At 40.4% G+C, this 15,671-nt stretch overlaps 1 protein-coding gene across 1 annotated transcript in view; it reads left to right on the top strand.

Annotated features, from left to right (window-relative positions):
- Nucleotides 1–15,671, top strand: part of PLCL1 (phospholipase C like 1 (inactive)) — a 458,706-nt gene that overhangs the window by 371,016 nt on the left and 72,019 nt on the right. Inside the window, exons 4-5 of the mRNA XM_073551554.1 lie at nt 4,107–4,182; nt 4,944–5,053. Of these exons, the coding sequence (XP_073407655.1) occupies nt 4,107–4,182; nt 4,944–5,053 (186 nt within the window). The remainder of the gene's footprint in view (nt 1–4,106; nt 4,183–4,943; nt 5,054–15,671) is intronic.

The following is a 15,671-nucleotide window of genomic DNA, read 5'->3' on the forward strand; positions in this document are numbered from 1 at the left end:
TGTCCCATGCTGTAATCCATGTCTGGGGAATAAGCAGTTTTCAACCTGGACGGTGCAAAGATGCTATCATCCAAGCTGAGAATCACTGATGAATGAGCTGCTACGAGCGCAGCCTTGGGTGACTAGTGGTGATATCATCGAGGTTACTACAGATCACTGAGGCTGCGTTCCCAGCCGGGCTAAACTGCGGTGACCTCAGAGAGATCCAGGAGGAAACCTTTGTACCTCCGATCACAGCTGCACGCTCATGCTGTCTTTTGACAGCGTGGGAACTGCGGCTGTCTTACCAGTGGTGATGATTTTACCGCCGATCAGAAGCAGTGTTTGCCGAGCTGTTGTGCACATGACAGCGTGGCAAACTCTGGATGTTAGAGCCCCCATTCAAGTGAATGGGGTTCGGGTCCAGGTACTGTTCTGGTACCTGAACTCAAACTTTTTGTAACTGTTCAGCCGAACTCGCCGGACTTGGACATCAAGGTGTCTGCCCATCTCTGCTGTTAAGATCTATGGTTCGGACAGAGATCCCCTGAGAATCTGCCTACAGAGCTTATTTTAATTGAGGGGTGTTACCTATGTGAGACATGTAATGACTGCCAGTCTGCTCTCCTGATCTACAGTACATGTCTCACACTGGTAACACTCCCTTTCATTTAAAATAAGCTCTGGAGTCAGATTCTTAGGGAGATCAGTCCCATATTCACTTTAACATTCCAGTTCGGTTAGTTTGAGTATATATCTTTATGTGATGGTACTTGTATTGAATTTACTGGAAGCGCTTCAAGCAATTAATCTATCCATGACAACTGACTTTCTGTCCACATATCCATCAGATATCGATCAGCTACTATCAGCACATCTACCACTTTGCATTTCTAAAAGCAATGTGTGTGATCAAGAAGAACCAACATTGTTTCCTTATTCAATAGCTTCCTTTTAACTTTGGCTTGTATTTTAATATAATTATAAATTACTAAACGTCCTAATCGTTGTTGTATCCTGTCACTATGCAAGTCAAATCTCTGCAGGAGCAACTTTCAGCACCTTCAGATCCTTACTATAACAAAACAAGGGGCTTATACCAAAGCCTGCGGGGCATCTCCTGCGGAGTGGAGGACGATTTGATTTTTCAAAAGAACAAGCATTCCTAGCAATCATGCTTCTTGGAATTTTCCATGGAAGTCTGCTCTACATTCATTTTGGCTTTTTATCTAAATATTTTAAAATTATCTCTAATATCAGCTACAAAGTCCATTTTAGTTGATAAAATATCATATGTTTCCTGACATTAAAAGTGTGGGTAGGATGAGAGAGTCTCGTGTCTCAGAATCTTGTCTATTTCCAATGTAAGTCAATTGTACATAAAAATTCTTGGCTGTAAATGTTTACGTGTGATGTGAGGAACATTCATTCATCTGCTATAGTGTTCTCGTCCTCTTCCTCTCTGAAAAGGCAATTTGCATATTCATTTATTCACAAGAACAATATATGGTAAGATCACATCATTTTCTATTACTTGAGATACGTACATGATTTAATTTTCATTTGGGATAATTCAATGGAACATGCTGATGCCATCATATCACATCCCAATATTAATGACTGGGGACTAACATTTTCAAATGTGATAGCCAAATGCATTTATCGAGTACATAGATCTTATTGTATTTACTCATCAAGGTAAAATTAGAACAAAAAAGTTTTCTTTTTTTTTTTAAAGTTGACAACAATAGTTACCTTGTGTTGTGAACATACCCACACACCCGGATAACTGAAAAAGGGAAGTTCAACTACACCGACACCGGATTGGTCCCTGTACAGACTACAAAGGCCCTAGTAGCACACCTCAAAACACTGCCTCATACCTAACTCCCCAAAAAGGCTGTTGAGGGGTTTCTTGTACCTCCTGATGAACCGGAGGGGAGGTTAACAAGGGGAGAGGAAAATGTGGAGACAGGTACGCAAAACCCAGGGTCAGAAACTAGCACACGTTCATAAAGGATAGAGATACAAAACTAAGGAAAACCAAATTAAAAAGAACAAGTAACCTCCCAGAAACCTAATAGTTAAAAAAAGGTCCAGTGAAGGAAAGCAAACAAACTCACTGCATGAATACAACTGGAGTTTACAAAACAAGGTAAACCTCTTAGCTGAAGGACTGGAAATCCTGAACACACATCCACAACAGATATTAACAGCAAAGAAGTGCAGTGAAGGATGAATATATAAAACGCCACCCAGAATGTGATAGGGCAAACCAAAATGGGAAAATGAGAAACACCTGGAGGGGAGCAAATCAAGACAGGAAAACAGAGATAATTCAAACCATTAACATTTGGACAGGGACGAAAGGGCGATAGATCTTCAGACATATGGGAACCGACCATGCAGCAACAGGTCACCAGATAAAATCCCCAAAATGAGTAATGACATCCTGATTTTAAAAGTGCACATTATAAAGGTTGGAAATCTAATATTCTTTTCAGCCAGTTGAAGTGTATTAGGCACAAATGCACAGAGGATGAGGACTATGAATCACACAGTTGTTTCTTAAGTTCCTGCTATCCGCTCAAAGCTTACCTCACCAGTTTAGAAGTAGAGCAGGATATTTATCACAGGATGATTGCCTGACTCAAAAAACAAGGAGGGAAAACACTTCCAAAGACTGTGAATGTGAAAGGGATTTTCACACAGAGTACATTTTCATTAATGGATCTTGGAATATTAATAATAAGTTTCACAATTTAATTTGTTAAAAAACGATGTTTCTGTGCTGAGATAATCATTATACATATTCCCCTGCTATGTTCTGTGTAATGGCTGTGTCTTACCATACAGGGACATGGTCTGTTCATACCACAGCTCCTGGGCAGGGGAGGAAGTAAAAGAGTATACAGACACGACAGAGTTGGATTGTGGCTGATTTTTTTCCGAGAGGTAAAACATTGTAAAAGAGCAGTGAAATGTTTTACCTCACAGAAAGTGGCAACTGCAATCCCTTAAAGGGAATCTGTCACCCATTTTTAGTGATATCATGTAAAGATATCACCCAATTGTGCGTTCCATAAGGATTCTATTAGGACTTTTGATTCCCCCTGACCCTGCACCTTTGATGCATAAATACCTTTTTTATCTTGGTGGACATGTATGAAAATCGCCGCAGTCTGATCCGATGGGCAGAGCTTATTCACCTTCTCCCTCCCTCCTTGGCTTGCTGAACGTGATCTTCATCTATGAATATCACAGATGCCGTAGTTTTCCGCGCTTGCGCAATGAAAAGGCCTCCGGCACTTGTGCAGTATGCTTTGCCCAACTGTGGGCAAAGCATATAATCAGTACTGCGCATGCACCAGTATTTTTCAGCATGGTCTATGCCCCGGAAGTCTTCACATGCAGGACACACTTCCGGGGCATAGACCATACTTGGGCAAAGCATACTGCGCAAGCATCGGAGGCCATTTCAATGTGCAAGCACGGAAAACTACGGCATCTGTGATATTCACAGATGAAGATTACGTTGAGAAAGCCGGGGGGAGAAGGCGAATAAGCCCCGCCCATCAGACCGGACAGCGGCGATTTCCCTTTAATCCCTTTTGCTTCCTCCCCTCACCAGTCTTGCAGAGGGGGCATATTGCAGTCAGATGCTCCTGATTCATTAAGGAATCAGGACCATCTAACCAGTGGGATGTGCCTCTATGCGCCAGTCTTTGACTGAGGTTTAATTTCTGGGGTAAGTACAGCAAAGCTCATGAACGAGACCTGCCATGCCCCCACCATGCCCTAGCTCCACCCATTTTGGCAGGGCTGAAGCTGGAGTAAGAACACCAAAAGTTGCAAGAATTTTTTCACAACTCTGAGTTGCGCCAAAATTGAGTGGGTTTTTTTTCCTTAAAACAATTTATTCCAGAATTCTGACAAAATTGCCTTGATGAATAGGGGCTTTTGTATCTACACCTGAAAATGAAGAATTAGATTGCTGTTTGAAAGGATTATCATAATACCTCCAGCTGTTGCTATCTCAATTGTCAAGAACCCCTCTGTCATCTTACTGTACTTCTGGGAGGATAATGTCCAGAATGTTTGACCTATTTCTATGTTTGGTCTCACAGATGATACAAGAGAGCCGGTCTTTGATCGAGGCAGCAGATGTTATCCATGAGAAGATATTGCAGTGCCAGAAAACAGGTATGACCCCATTTTTTTTCTACATCCAGAAATCGAAACTATCATGCTTAATGTCTTGTATATAAAGCCATTAATGCCATGAAGACTGGTAAAGCTTGTGCTGCATGAATGTGTTTTATGAATAGGTCTTGTGAGTTTTTTTGAAGTCAGGTTATGGCTATGTCCACCATCACAACCAATTTTATTTTAAAGCATCTAAAAATTCAAATTGAATAAATATTGCAAGTAGTCTTATTTAAAAATGTGTTAGAATTTTGTGTCTTCAGCTTTTACGCAGAGCTGTGTGCCTCCATGGTAAGAGACTGCAAATAAACTCGGTAAGGTGTAATCTTGCAGTCATATTGTCATCCCTTATTTCCTGCTAATATATATTTGGTTAAGCAAAGAAAAGAGCACGGATGAAAATGAGATAAATAATAAATTCAGGAATTGTTTTTACCATTTCTATTGCTCTTTAAAAACTTGTAATTCAAAAAAGTAGTGATGGCAAATTATTTTAATAATTGGGATGTTGGAGATGATAATTTTACTGCTGTTACATGCTTTTTTTTATTTTTGCAAGCTTTGTCCAAATTTAGTATTGACAAATTATCCCACTCAGTCATAAAAACTACAAAGATGTGAAATAACCTAATTAATAAGAGATATAATAATCTGTTGGAGAGAGAAGTGTCTAGACAACACAGTTCTTTTGTCTAGCTCCACAAGTAGTACATGGTTCTCCCCTGTAGACTTCCCTTTCTTGTCTTTGCTTTACGTAGGGATGGAATTTCATGAGGAACTGCATAGTTTGGGGACAAAGGAGGGTCTGAAAGGCAGAAAACTGAGCAAAGCTATAGAGAGCTTCGCCTGGAACATCACAGTGCTGAAGGTACGTACAGTGCTAATTGACACATTCAGTTTTCTCTGGTATAAACCCTAGCGTGGTGTTCAAATGGTGACTATCTATTCTATTATTTCTAAACACTGTTTTTCGGTGATTCCTTTGTATCCCCGTTCATACTGCACTCACACACCTAAATGATACACCATTTGAAAGATAAACTTTCCCCCTTCAGCAAGAAAATAGCCAAACAAACCACACATCCACGATTTGATCACAAAATGCAGTTTAAACATTAATTTTCATAAACCTACAGTAAGGGAAAATGACCTGCAGGTGGCACCACAGTACCCCAAATCACACTGCCATCACATTTGTATACATGCACTGCTTTTTTGGGGATTACTTCGCCCCACACACACACACACACACACACACACACACATGATACACCATTTGAAAGGTAAACTTGCTCCCTTCAGCAAGAAAACAGCCAAACAAACCACACAGTCATGATTTTATCACTTAATACAGTTTAAACATTCGTTTTCATAAACCTGCAGAAAGACACAATGACCTGCAGGTGGCACCTCAACCGGAAAACATTTTTTGGCCTGTACTTATCAAAACAATTTATTGTATTACTAATCCACATATAGTAATACCTGTCTGTGTTCATCAGCTCATGAAATACATTTACATTTGACCAGCTTGCTTTTTCTGAAATTGCCTGTGCCCCCGATGACCAATGTGCAAAAATTTCGCACGGGCCAAGCTAGTCTTAAAAAAAAACAGCAACCTATGGCTATTTAATGGTTAATGCAATGATTAACAAACTTGCAAAGTATTTCCAAACCCCAAATTTTAATTTCAGCCAGACATATCACTCCAAAAGAGCCGGACATTAGGTATCTTGGTAGTAATTGTTTCTTCCCTTTGTTAAGTGTAGGCAACAGAGATACCAAGAGAGATTACAGACCATGCTTTTACTCTAGTTTTGACAATGTATGATTTAAGGAATGTGAAATACAAGGCACAAAGATATTTTTATCTAAATTCAAGGACATAAATATCATTGAGAGAGGCAGTTTCTGTGGCTTCGTGCCCTCTTGGCAAAGAAAACTCCTCCCTGATTAGACCCTGATTTTTTCCAGTCTTCAGAAGTAACCTATTGTTAGCAATAGGTGGAAACTGGCTTAAGGGTCAAAGAGATAACAGGAAGGGGAAAAGGACCAATGGACTTTTGTGTCGTACTTGACAAAACCATAGTGGTCTAGCATGTAGTAGAGACGGATGCAAAGTGCCTCATCAACCAATAAAATAGTGTGACTAGAGAAGGCAAACTCTCCAATGACATAGTTATGATGTCACCTTATAATGTATTACAATTCTGTGATAAAGAAAAAGAAAGGGCCAGGGCCAGGAAAGCAGTAGTAGAATGGGTGGTAGAAGGTTCATTAGTCATTGTGGGCTCCTTAACTTCTTCCAGACTACCCAAAGCCTTTAAACATCTGACCAGTCCACATTATACTCTGCAATGAGGTTCTAAAATGTCACTGCATATGATAGGAGCTGCATGATTGGAAAGCCAACTGTTAGACATTGTTTTCTCTATGGGGAGTCAAGCTGAGAGGTTGGTAACTAAGCAGATTGCAGACCCCTGATCCTATCAACACAACTAGCAGTAGCCGTGGAGCGTTCCTACGATGCCCTAGATGCTTCGTCACAGCCGGAGAACTAACTAAGCCTAAAGACAGGTGAAATCTAAACTGCCCCGGAGCAGATCCCCAAAGGAATAGACAGCCCCCAAACATATATTGTCGGTGAGACAAGATGAAACACAAACACAGGCAGAGAAGAGATTGAGCAAACGGTGGAGCCCAAGCTGTCTAGACAGGACAGGACAGAAAAGATACTGTCTGCAATCACGCACTAAACCCTAAAAAAGTCCAACACTTCTGATATACAAAAAAACTGAGGCCACACGAGCTCACCCCCGCTAGATCAGCACTCTGGTTTAAACTGGAAGCAAAGCAAAAAGATACTAACATAACATGGGACTGAACAAGCTGTAACATATGAAGCAGGGCCCAGCGCTGCCCCCAGCAGGGAGCACGCTGAATCCTAGCAACAAAGCAGAAAGCAAAAAAAAAGGCACAACCAGATTAGATGCAAAGGATTAGCAAAAGAATCACTTAACTGAACCATGCAGGGGACATAAGAACTCCAAATGCACAAGGAGGAAAATTCACCAGCAACCTTCAAGAACAGCCAGCTCAATTATATGCTTCCAGACAGTAGTCCCAGATTCCCAATTATCGTCGTCAGGTGGGGAACTTCCATCAACCTGGCCAGCTCCACTACTCTCAGTAGCCACCAGAGGGAGCAGAGGGAGCTTCGGCTCAGAAATCTGAGCAAGAGAATTCACAACACACGTGATTTCTAGCTGTAGTATTGGAGCAGGAGCTTCTTAGTCATAGGAGACCCAGTCAGCTCAGCTATGTAGCCAGGAGGCTATCTCTGCCCTGTAACTTTGGCTAATATAACATCCCCAGTTACAAGGAAAATCAGATAAAATAAATGTTGAAATACAGGGGAAAATTATAAAAAAAAATGTCTGTCAATTCAAATATCACTGTTACTAGCTCCATTCCCTTTGATTAAAAATGTGCCCAAAGTCTTAAAATACATGTTATGGAGAGACAATCAAATTTTGAAAGGTGTTTTAGTGGTCCATTTTGGCTGTAAAGCAAATTAATAAATTGTGAAAGACAGTTTGATTTTGACAATAAAATAAAAAGTGTATGAAAATTACATGCAAATTAGGCCCTCACGGAAAAAAATGGAAAAATGATTTAAATATTCAATTGAGAAATGTTTTTAACTGCTTGTAGTTTAAAGAGATATATAAACAAACAAAATGTGCCTAGTCACAAACAAGGTAAATTAAATAAGTACAAACACGTTGAAAATTGGAGGACCAACCTGTAATTCAAGATGCCAGCTTGTGTGTTGGAAATTTGCTTCGCTTTTTTTTTTTACTGTGAATGAAAGAGCAAAATAGTTGCAAAGCTTTCACGAATTTAGAAAAATCCCTTCTCTCAGGAATCCTTACAAATTGATTGCTCCACCCAGTCCATCCCGAATATATAAGACAATTTTTCCATAAATAACATACTTGTGGGGCAATCCCCATAAATGGAACCTGTTATTAGTCCTGCTGCCCAATCCACGGGCAGCATGAATAAGACACTGCCTTTGTGATTGTAGGAAGGTACTTTGTACATATAGCATAATGCACCAATCAGACATATTTTCTGAATAGTAATCTGATCTAACTTGCTTTACTAATTACATCCACTAATTACAATTCTTCCTTGAATCATTTCTCCGATCCGTAACCCTTTCAGTACTTAAGCCTCTTAGTAAAATAGCACACTTCAATCTCTTTACCTGATGGGTTTTTAATATTGATTTCAACTTTAAAAATCCAATTTTAGGACATTTGACAAATTAAACAAGTGCCAAACTGTGGAACTCTCAATTGACTGAACCACACTGTGACCAATATATAAAAAGTGGGCAAGAATATTGGGCAGGTATGAAAAATACCTCCAAAATTACCGGTATGTGAAATTAGGAGAAGTTGTCCAGCAAAACAAATATGTTCCATTGTGTTTCAAACGACATAATGTGTGAAGGACGAGGGCTGACCGCCATTTTTATAGCAAAATCTATAAGATTCTCTTTTGCCCACATTCACACCTTCAGTTTTCTGTCAGTATTTTACCTCAGTATTTGTAAGCTAAAACTAGGAGTGGGTAATACATACAGAAGTGGTGACGTGTTTCTATTATACTTTTCGTCACGGTCACGCGTGTCTGGATGCAGCGACTACCGCAAGGCGAACCCATATGACGCACGTGACCCTGGATACACCGCCTCCAAAGGGGTGAATTTAAATAATAAACACGTGCAGCTGGATACACCGCCTCCAACTGGCGAATTTAGACATTACACGTATATACAAGTCTGGAAACCCCGCTTCCAGTAAAGCGAATTTAAACAATGAGGGAAACCTGAAAAACATTAACAATGGTGGGCCCTGCGATAGGGAATAGGGAAGTGGAGACCTCCTGAGCTCCCCTGAGCCAGTGTCCCTGCACTCCTAACGTTCCCTATGCCGGTTCCGCACCGGGCGCGCAACAGGAACCTAAAAACCCTAGCTCGCCCTGACCTAAACCCTCACTAGGGAATTGGTCGGTGCGGAAACTAATCCCACCACTGCACTAAAACACACATGAGGAAAGATGACAATACAGGGGAAACACCACTTAGCTTTGCTCTGTTGCGTACGCTCCTAGCAACAGAGCCCACCACCTGCGTGCATCTTCTCCACCCGGATCCATCACCATAACTGGATCCTTCGCCATAGTGCAGCCTTGGAGCACAGTCCACCACCAATTGCAGCAGTCCAGTAACAGAGTCCCAATGATGAGTTCAGCTTCTGCCCAAAAAGTCAAGCATGCTTGAGTCCAGCTCTCAGCAACCAGGTCCAGCATGGTGAGTGCAACTCTCACCATCGTCGCCACTCCACCAAGATATGCAAACACCTCCTGCCGACACCATAAACTGTGACTCCACCACGCCATGCCAGCCCTTCTTGCAGACCACCTAGCTGCCACTCGTCCCCTCTGGCTGGGCTGCGCAGGACTCATGTTCAGCTCCTTCATTCACCCAGGCTTCCTTGTGAATGACTAACACACAATCAATATCACCAACAGTGATTGAACCCACCTGGCTCCCTTTTATAGAGCCTAACACCTGATTTGTAATTGCGTGCACATTAACCCTAAAACTAAGGTGCGATACCACTCACCACCACCGGGCAACTTAGAATGAACGACACCACGTGTAATAATTCTAATGGCCACCGGGGGCAATCAACCCACTTTGGCCAAAGGAAAAAAAAGTTAGAAATACTGAGGTAAAATACTTTCCAAATACTGTGACTGTGGCCTTCTCTGTATCAGTCATGACTGAGAAGATGCTGACTTGGCTATTAATAAGATCATATAGCTAGAACTCTTTATACATATCACTTGTCACATTCAGTAATAGAAAGTTCCACCTTGTGTCAAACACTAAGTGGAAGAAGAACTGCCAAAATGATACAACAGGGTGCTGAAATCATGACATCAAATTTAATTTAAAAAGTAAAGTATATTAGTCTCTCAGATGACTTCAGGTTACGTGCTGCTCATAGAAGTGTATAGAGTGGGAAGTGGGAAAAGGGAGCTGCTAACCCTAGTGTTGGATTCTCAGCTACTCTGCTCATTCCTTCTGTAGATTGTCCTCCATGCTGCTTCTGAGGGTGTTCTATAGACAGTTATAGGAGCAGGTTCTCCTCCATTATTTGTGTGCGCCGTATGGAATACTTCATAGAAGCTAGTGTCTATGAACAATTGGAGATAGAAAAAACTGGTGAAACATGCAGGCTGCAACCCAGAAAATGGCCAGAAATGGTGCTAATCTTTGCATTTTGAATCTTTTGAAATTATTCTTAAAAGTTAATCTGGACACAGAGTTATCTTCCAGCAGCGTCCCTCCCAGAGCCTGGTAGAGGTGATTTATATAATGTGATAAAAGATGATTTATCAACAACAAGGCATCTGATATGAGACATACAGGGATGAAATTTCTCAGCAGTGTATAAGCTATATGCCCATATTAATACTTTAGATAGGTCAAATGTGGTGACAGATTCCATTAAACAGATACTCTTCAATGAATCCAGAAAATGAAGACAAATTGCTCCACAAGTTTATTCCAGAATAGTGGATAACAAAATAACTTTTCTATTATGATTAGGTTTCCCCCCAATAAAGTCTAACTGATCAAAAAAGTTGTGCAATTCAGTGAAAACTGACTCCATTTATCCAGTCAATCACCATTACATTAGTTCACTGAAAAGAATTGTGACAAATGTGATTTATATATTTTTTGTAAAATTACAAAATGGCACAATTTTTGTTGGGGCCCCATTTGGTCTTAGTATTGCACAAGTTTTCTAAAGATCATTGTTCTGTAGTGCACCACTCCTCTGCATCCTGAGTCCTTGCTTGATGGGAGGCAATGCGCTTATGAATAACTGACATTTAAAACCAGTGACATGGTTGCATCTGTGACCCAAACTGTGCTCTATCGGAAGACGCAAGCAGAGGCAACTTTACCTCTGCAGCACTGTAGGAGCGTGGTTGCACTGAAGCAGGCTGGATCGAGCTATATAGCCAGCTTCACAGGAGTACTTACAAGCTCTATAACAAAGAGCATATAAGCACTGCTTTCCTTACCTAGATGACCATCCACCACTGGTAGATTGCTACACTCCCTGACAGAAGTTATGTCGCTTATCCATATTATGTAAATAAAAGCTTATAACCTGACGTTAAATTCATCCATTGGTTATATAAATTGTTCTTTTGAAAGCTGAAACCCTCCGAAATGTGGTTTAGGGTAAGAAAATAAATTGGCATCAATGCAGAAATATTGATCATTTAATGGGCACAGAATGGTCAGATTTTGGCAAGAGAAAAGTTTTGTCACCTGGTCATATAATGCACCCAATCCTAGTTTACATCCTCACCTGTGCTTAGTAAATTATCAGTCAATTAGTGTGTGTGTATAAAAAGAAACCCAGCACCCCAGACCTTCACTTGAGCTGCAACTTGAGCACTGACAACATGCCAAAAATTCACCCTGCGACCAAAGCCTGGATTATCAAGAGTCTGAAGACCAGATCCACTGCAGAGGTGGCTGGCACCTTTAATGTGTCTCAGCATCAAGTACAAAGAATTAAAAAAAAGATTCATAGAGACTGGAGATGTGTTTGACAAGCCCAGGTCTGGCAGACCCCATGTCAACTAGAACAGTTTTTAGGATTCTGTCTCAAAATGTCCTCCATGGTTGAATCAGTGCCCAGAAGCCACACTAACCTAAAGACAAATAAAAAACCGTGTGGCATTTGCAAAGTCCCACAGCCTGCTAAACAGATAGACGCTGGAAAAGTGGCGGAAGGTGGATTTCTCTGATTAATCTTCAGTAGAATTACACCACAGCCGCTGCAAATACTCCAAAAGACCTACAGGAGCCCGTATGGATCCAAAATACACCCAGAAAACAGTTAAATTTGGTGGTGGAAAGATCATGGTCTGGGGTTACATTCAGTATGGGGGTGTGCGAAACATTTGCAAGGTGGAAAGCAATATCAATAGCCTAAAATATCAAGAAGTATTAGCTACCTCTAATATTCCAAATCATAAAAGGGGTCAAATTCTGCAGCAGGATGGTGCTCCATCTCATACATCCATCTCTACAACAAAGTTCCTCCAGGCAAAAAAGATCAAGGTGCTCAAGGACTGGCCAGCCCAGTCACCAGACATGAACATCATTGAGCATGTTTGGGGTAGGATAATAATAATAATCTTTTATTTTTAATAGTAGGATGAAAAAGGAAGCTTGGAAGACAAAACCAAAGAATCTAGATGAACTCTAGGAGGCATGAAAGACTGCATTCGTTGCTATTCCTGATGACTTCATTAATAAATTGTATGAATCATTGTTGAACCGCATGGATGCCGTCCTTCAAGTCACACAAAATATTAAATATGACTCTAATAGCACCACAACTTCATTCACCAATGTTATGCGACATATATTTGTATTTTAAGTTCATTACTTGTTTGAATATCACATTACTTTCTGTGGACGACAAAACGTTTGTTTTGCCAAAATCTGACCATTCTGTGTCCATTAAATGATCAATATTTCTGCATTGATGGCAATTTATTTTCTTAACCTAAATCACATTTCGGAGGGTTTCAGCTTTCAAAAGAATAATTTATACAACCAATGGATGAATTTAACGTCAGGTTATAAGCTTTTATTTACATAACATGGATAAGCGGCATAACTTCTGTCAGGGAGTGTAGTCACCTCTGCAGTCTAAGCATTTTAGAAATAAATCGTAAAATTAAAAGTCATTCCATTCTTGAAAACTCAGAAGATATTTAATAACTGAAATAAGGAATGAGGCTGTAGAACAAGGGAAAAATGTAATTCACAAAGTTACTCCACTTTGCATTCCACATACAGCTGGTGAAATAAGTATTAAGCAGGTCAACTATTTTCTAAGTCAATATATTTCTAAAGATGCTATTGGCATGAAATGCTCACCAGATGTATGTAACAACCCATCCATTCCACACAGGCAACTAAAGAAAACCATAGATGTCCATAAATTAAGTTGTGTAATAATGAGGAATGACACAGGGAAAAGTATTGAACACATGAAGAAAGAGAGGTGCAAAAAGCCATGGAAAGTCATGACACCAGCTGAAATCTGTCAGTAATTAGAAATCAATCCTGACATTTAGTGAAAAATAATATCATCTGGTTCAACTGATGGCCTATAAAAAGGTGTCTCATTACCAAGGTGCCACACAAGAAATCTCTCATGATGGGTAAAACAAGAGAGCTGTCTCAATACCTTTGCAACTTAGTTGTTGCAAAACATACTGATGGCATTGGTTACAGAAGAATTTCTAAACTACTGAAGGTTCCAGTGGGGCCATAATTAGGAAGTGGAAAGAACATTATTTCATCATAAACTGGCCACAACCAGGTTCTCCCCGCAAGATTTCAGAGAGAGGAGTGAAAATAATCATCAGAATAGTTGTCCAAGAGCCAATGGAGAGCTACAGAGAGATCTAGAATCGGCAGCTACAGTTATTTCAAAGAAAACTTTAAGTAGTGCACAGAATTTCCTTGGCCTATATACAGTACGTGCTCACCATGCAAGACTCCATTGCTGGAAAAAAGCACGTTCAAGCACATTTAAAGTTTGCTCAACAACATTTAGACAAACCTGTGAAATATTTGGAGAATATAGTCTGTTCAGATGAGACCACAATTGAACTCTTTGGATGCTATAATACATCCCATATTTGGAGGCCAGAAGGCACTGCATATCACCTCAAAAATAACAAACCCACAGTGAAGTTTGGAGATGGTAACATCATGGTGTGAGGCTGTTTTTCAGCATACAGCACTGGCAAACTTCAAATAATTGAACGAAGGATAAATGGACAAATGTACTGAGACATTCTTGATAAAAAAAACTGCTGCCGCCTACAATGATTATGTCATGCAATGCCTTGGGACTGTGGGGGCTAACCATATCCTTAAAACTAGGGGTGCCCTAGTTTATCCCTATCTCCTGGATTACTCCTGAAGGTGGAGACGCCGGGTTCATGTGCCTTGCTCTTCTCCTATATCAACCCTTATCTGTCCCCTCCCTCATTCAGGGAGGTGGAAAGCCGAAGTGTATATGATAACACTAACCAGACAAACAAGGGAAGACAGGCAGGGATAAATGAAAACAATCATACAAAATACATTCATCAAACAACACAGGGAAGTTAAAGGAAGGAGAAGCCAAATGCTAGAGGATGAGGATATGCAAAAACAAAACTCCACACTACAGTCTCCTTTACAAACCTCCAAATGCCAACTCCAACCACAAACTACACCTTCAACTCCAAATAAGGCAGTGAGAACTAACACTGGCAATTGGCAATTCCTAAGTGCCAGAGGCCAGCAAATATAGCAGAGGGGAGTGTCCAACACTGAACTGCTGATACAATCCAGGTAGCAAAGTTCCAGGAGCTTCAGTAGAACAGATTCACCCTTGCACTGCCAGCAAGGAAAAAACTGCACTGTTTAATAAGATGGTGAAGTACTTAACAGTGCGTGAGACCAGACGCCGCTATCTTCTGAGCCTTTTGTCGCGATAGCCCTGTGACAGATAATGAAGATGAAACGAGTGTGAACATTTCAGCCAGATAGTGATTTAAAACACACAGCCAGTTCTCAATTGGTTTCAGAGAAAGAAAGTAAAGCTACTAAAATGGTCCTGCCAATCACCTGACCTGAATCCAATAGAAAATTTATGAAAGGAACTAAAGCTGAGTTCATAGAAGGAGCCCATAGAACCTTTAATATTTGAAAAGTGTTTGTGTCGAAGATTAGGCGAAAATCATACCTGAGCAATGCATGCAACTAGTTTCTCCATACAAGAGTCATCTTGAAACATCATCAACACAGGCTTTTGTACATGGTATTAAATAAATTTCAGTAAGCATGTTCAATACTTTTTTTCCCTGTGTCATTTCTCATTATTACACATACTGTAACTTAATTTATGGACCTCTATGATTTGCTTTTTTGCCTGTATGGATTGGATGGGTTGTTATTGACATCTGGTGAGAATTTCATATCAATTGCACCCTTAGAAATATATATACTTAGAGAGTTGGTATAGTGTTAAAGGGAAGGTGCCGCAATTTTATATAATTTGCAAAAAAAGAGTAAGTAACAAAACATGTTGTTTCAGCAATTGTTGTACTAACTAGGATTTATGGTTTGTTTGTAATAATGTTTTAATGTAGCCACTGGGCGCTGCCATCTTGATTTGCAGATCTGTGGAGGACTCATACAGTCTGCAAATATGGCCGTCCCTGGACATAGGAGACTGCGGTCGGCTCCCGACCCCACCATGCAGCCTCATTAGCAGTGAACTGGGCACGCCCCTGTGGGCTGCACTATT

Source organism: Dendrobates tinctorius, unplaced genomic scaffold, assembly GCF_039654945.1.
Source record: "Dendrobates tinctorius isolate UK_male_01 unplaced genomic scaffold, ASM3965494v1 ptg000177l, whole genome shotgun sequence".
NCBI classification, from domain to species: Eukaryota; Metazoa; Chordata; class Amphibia; order Anura; family Dendrobatidae; genus Dendrobates; species Dendrobates tinctorius.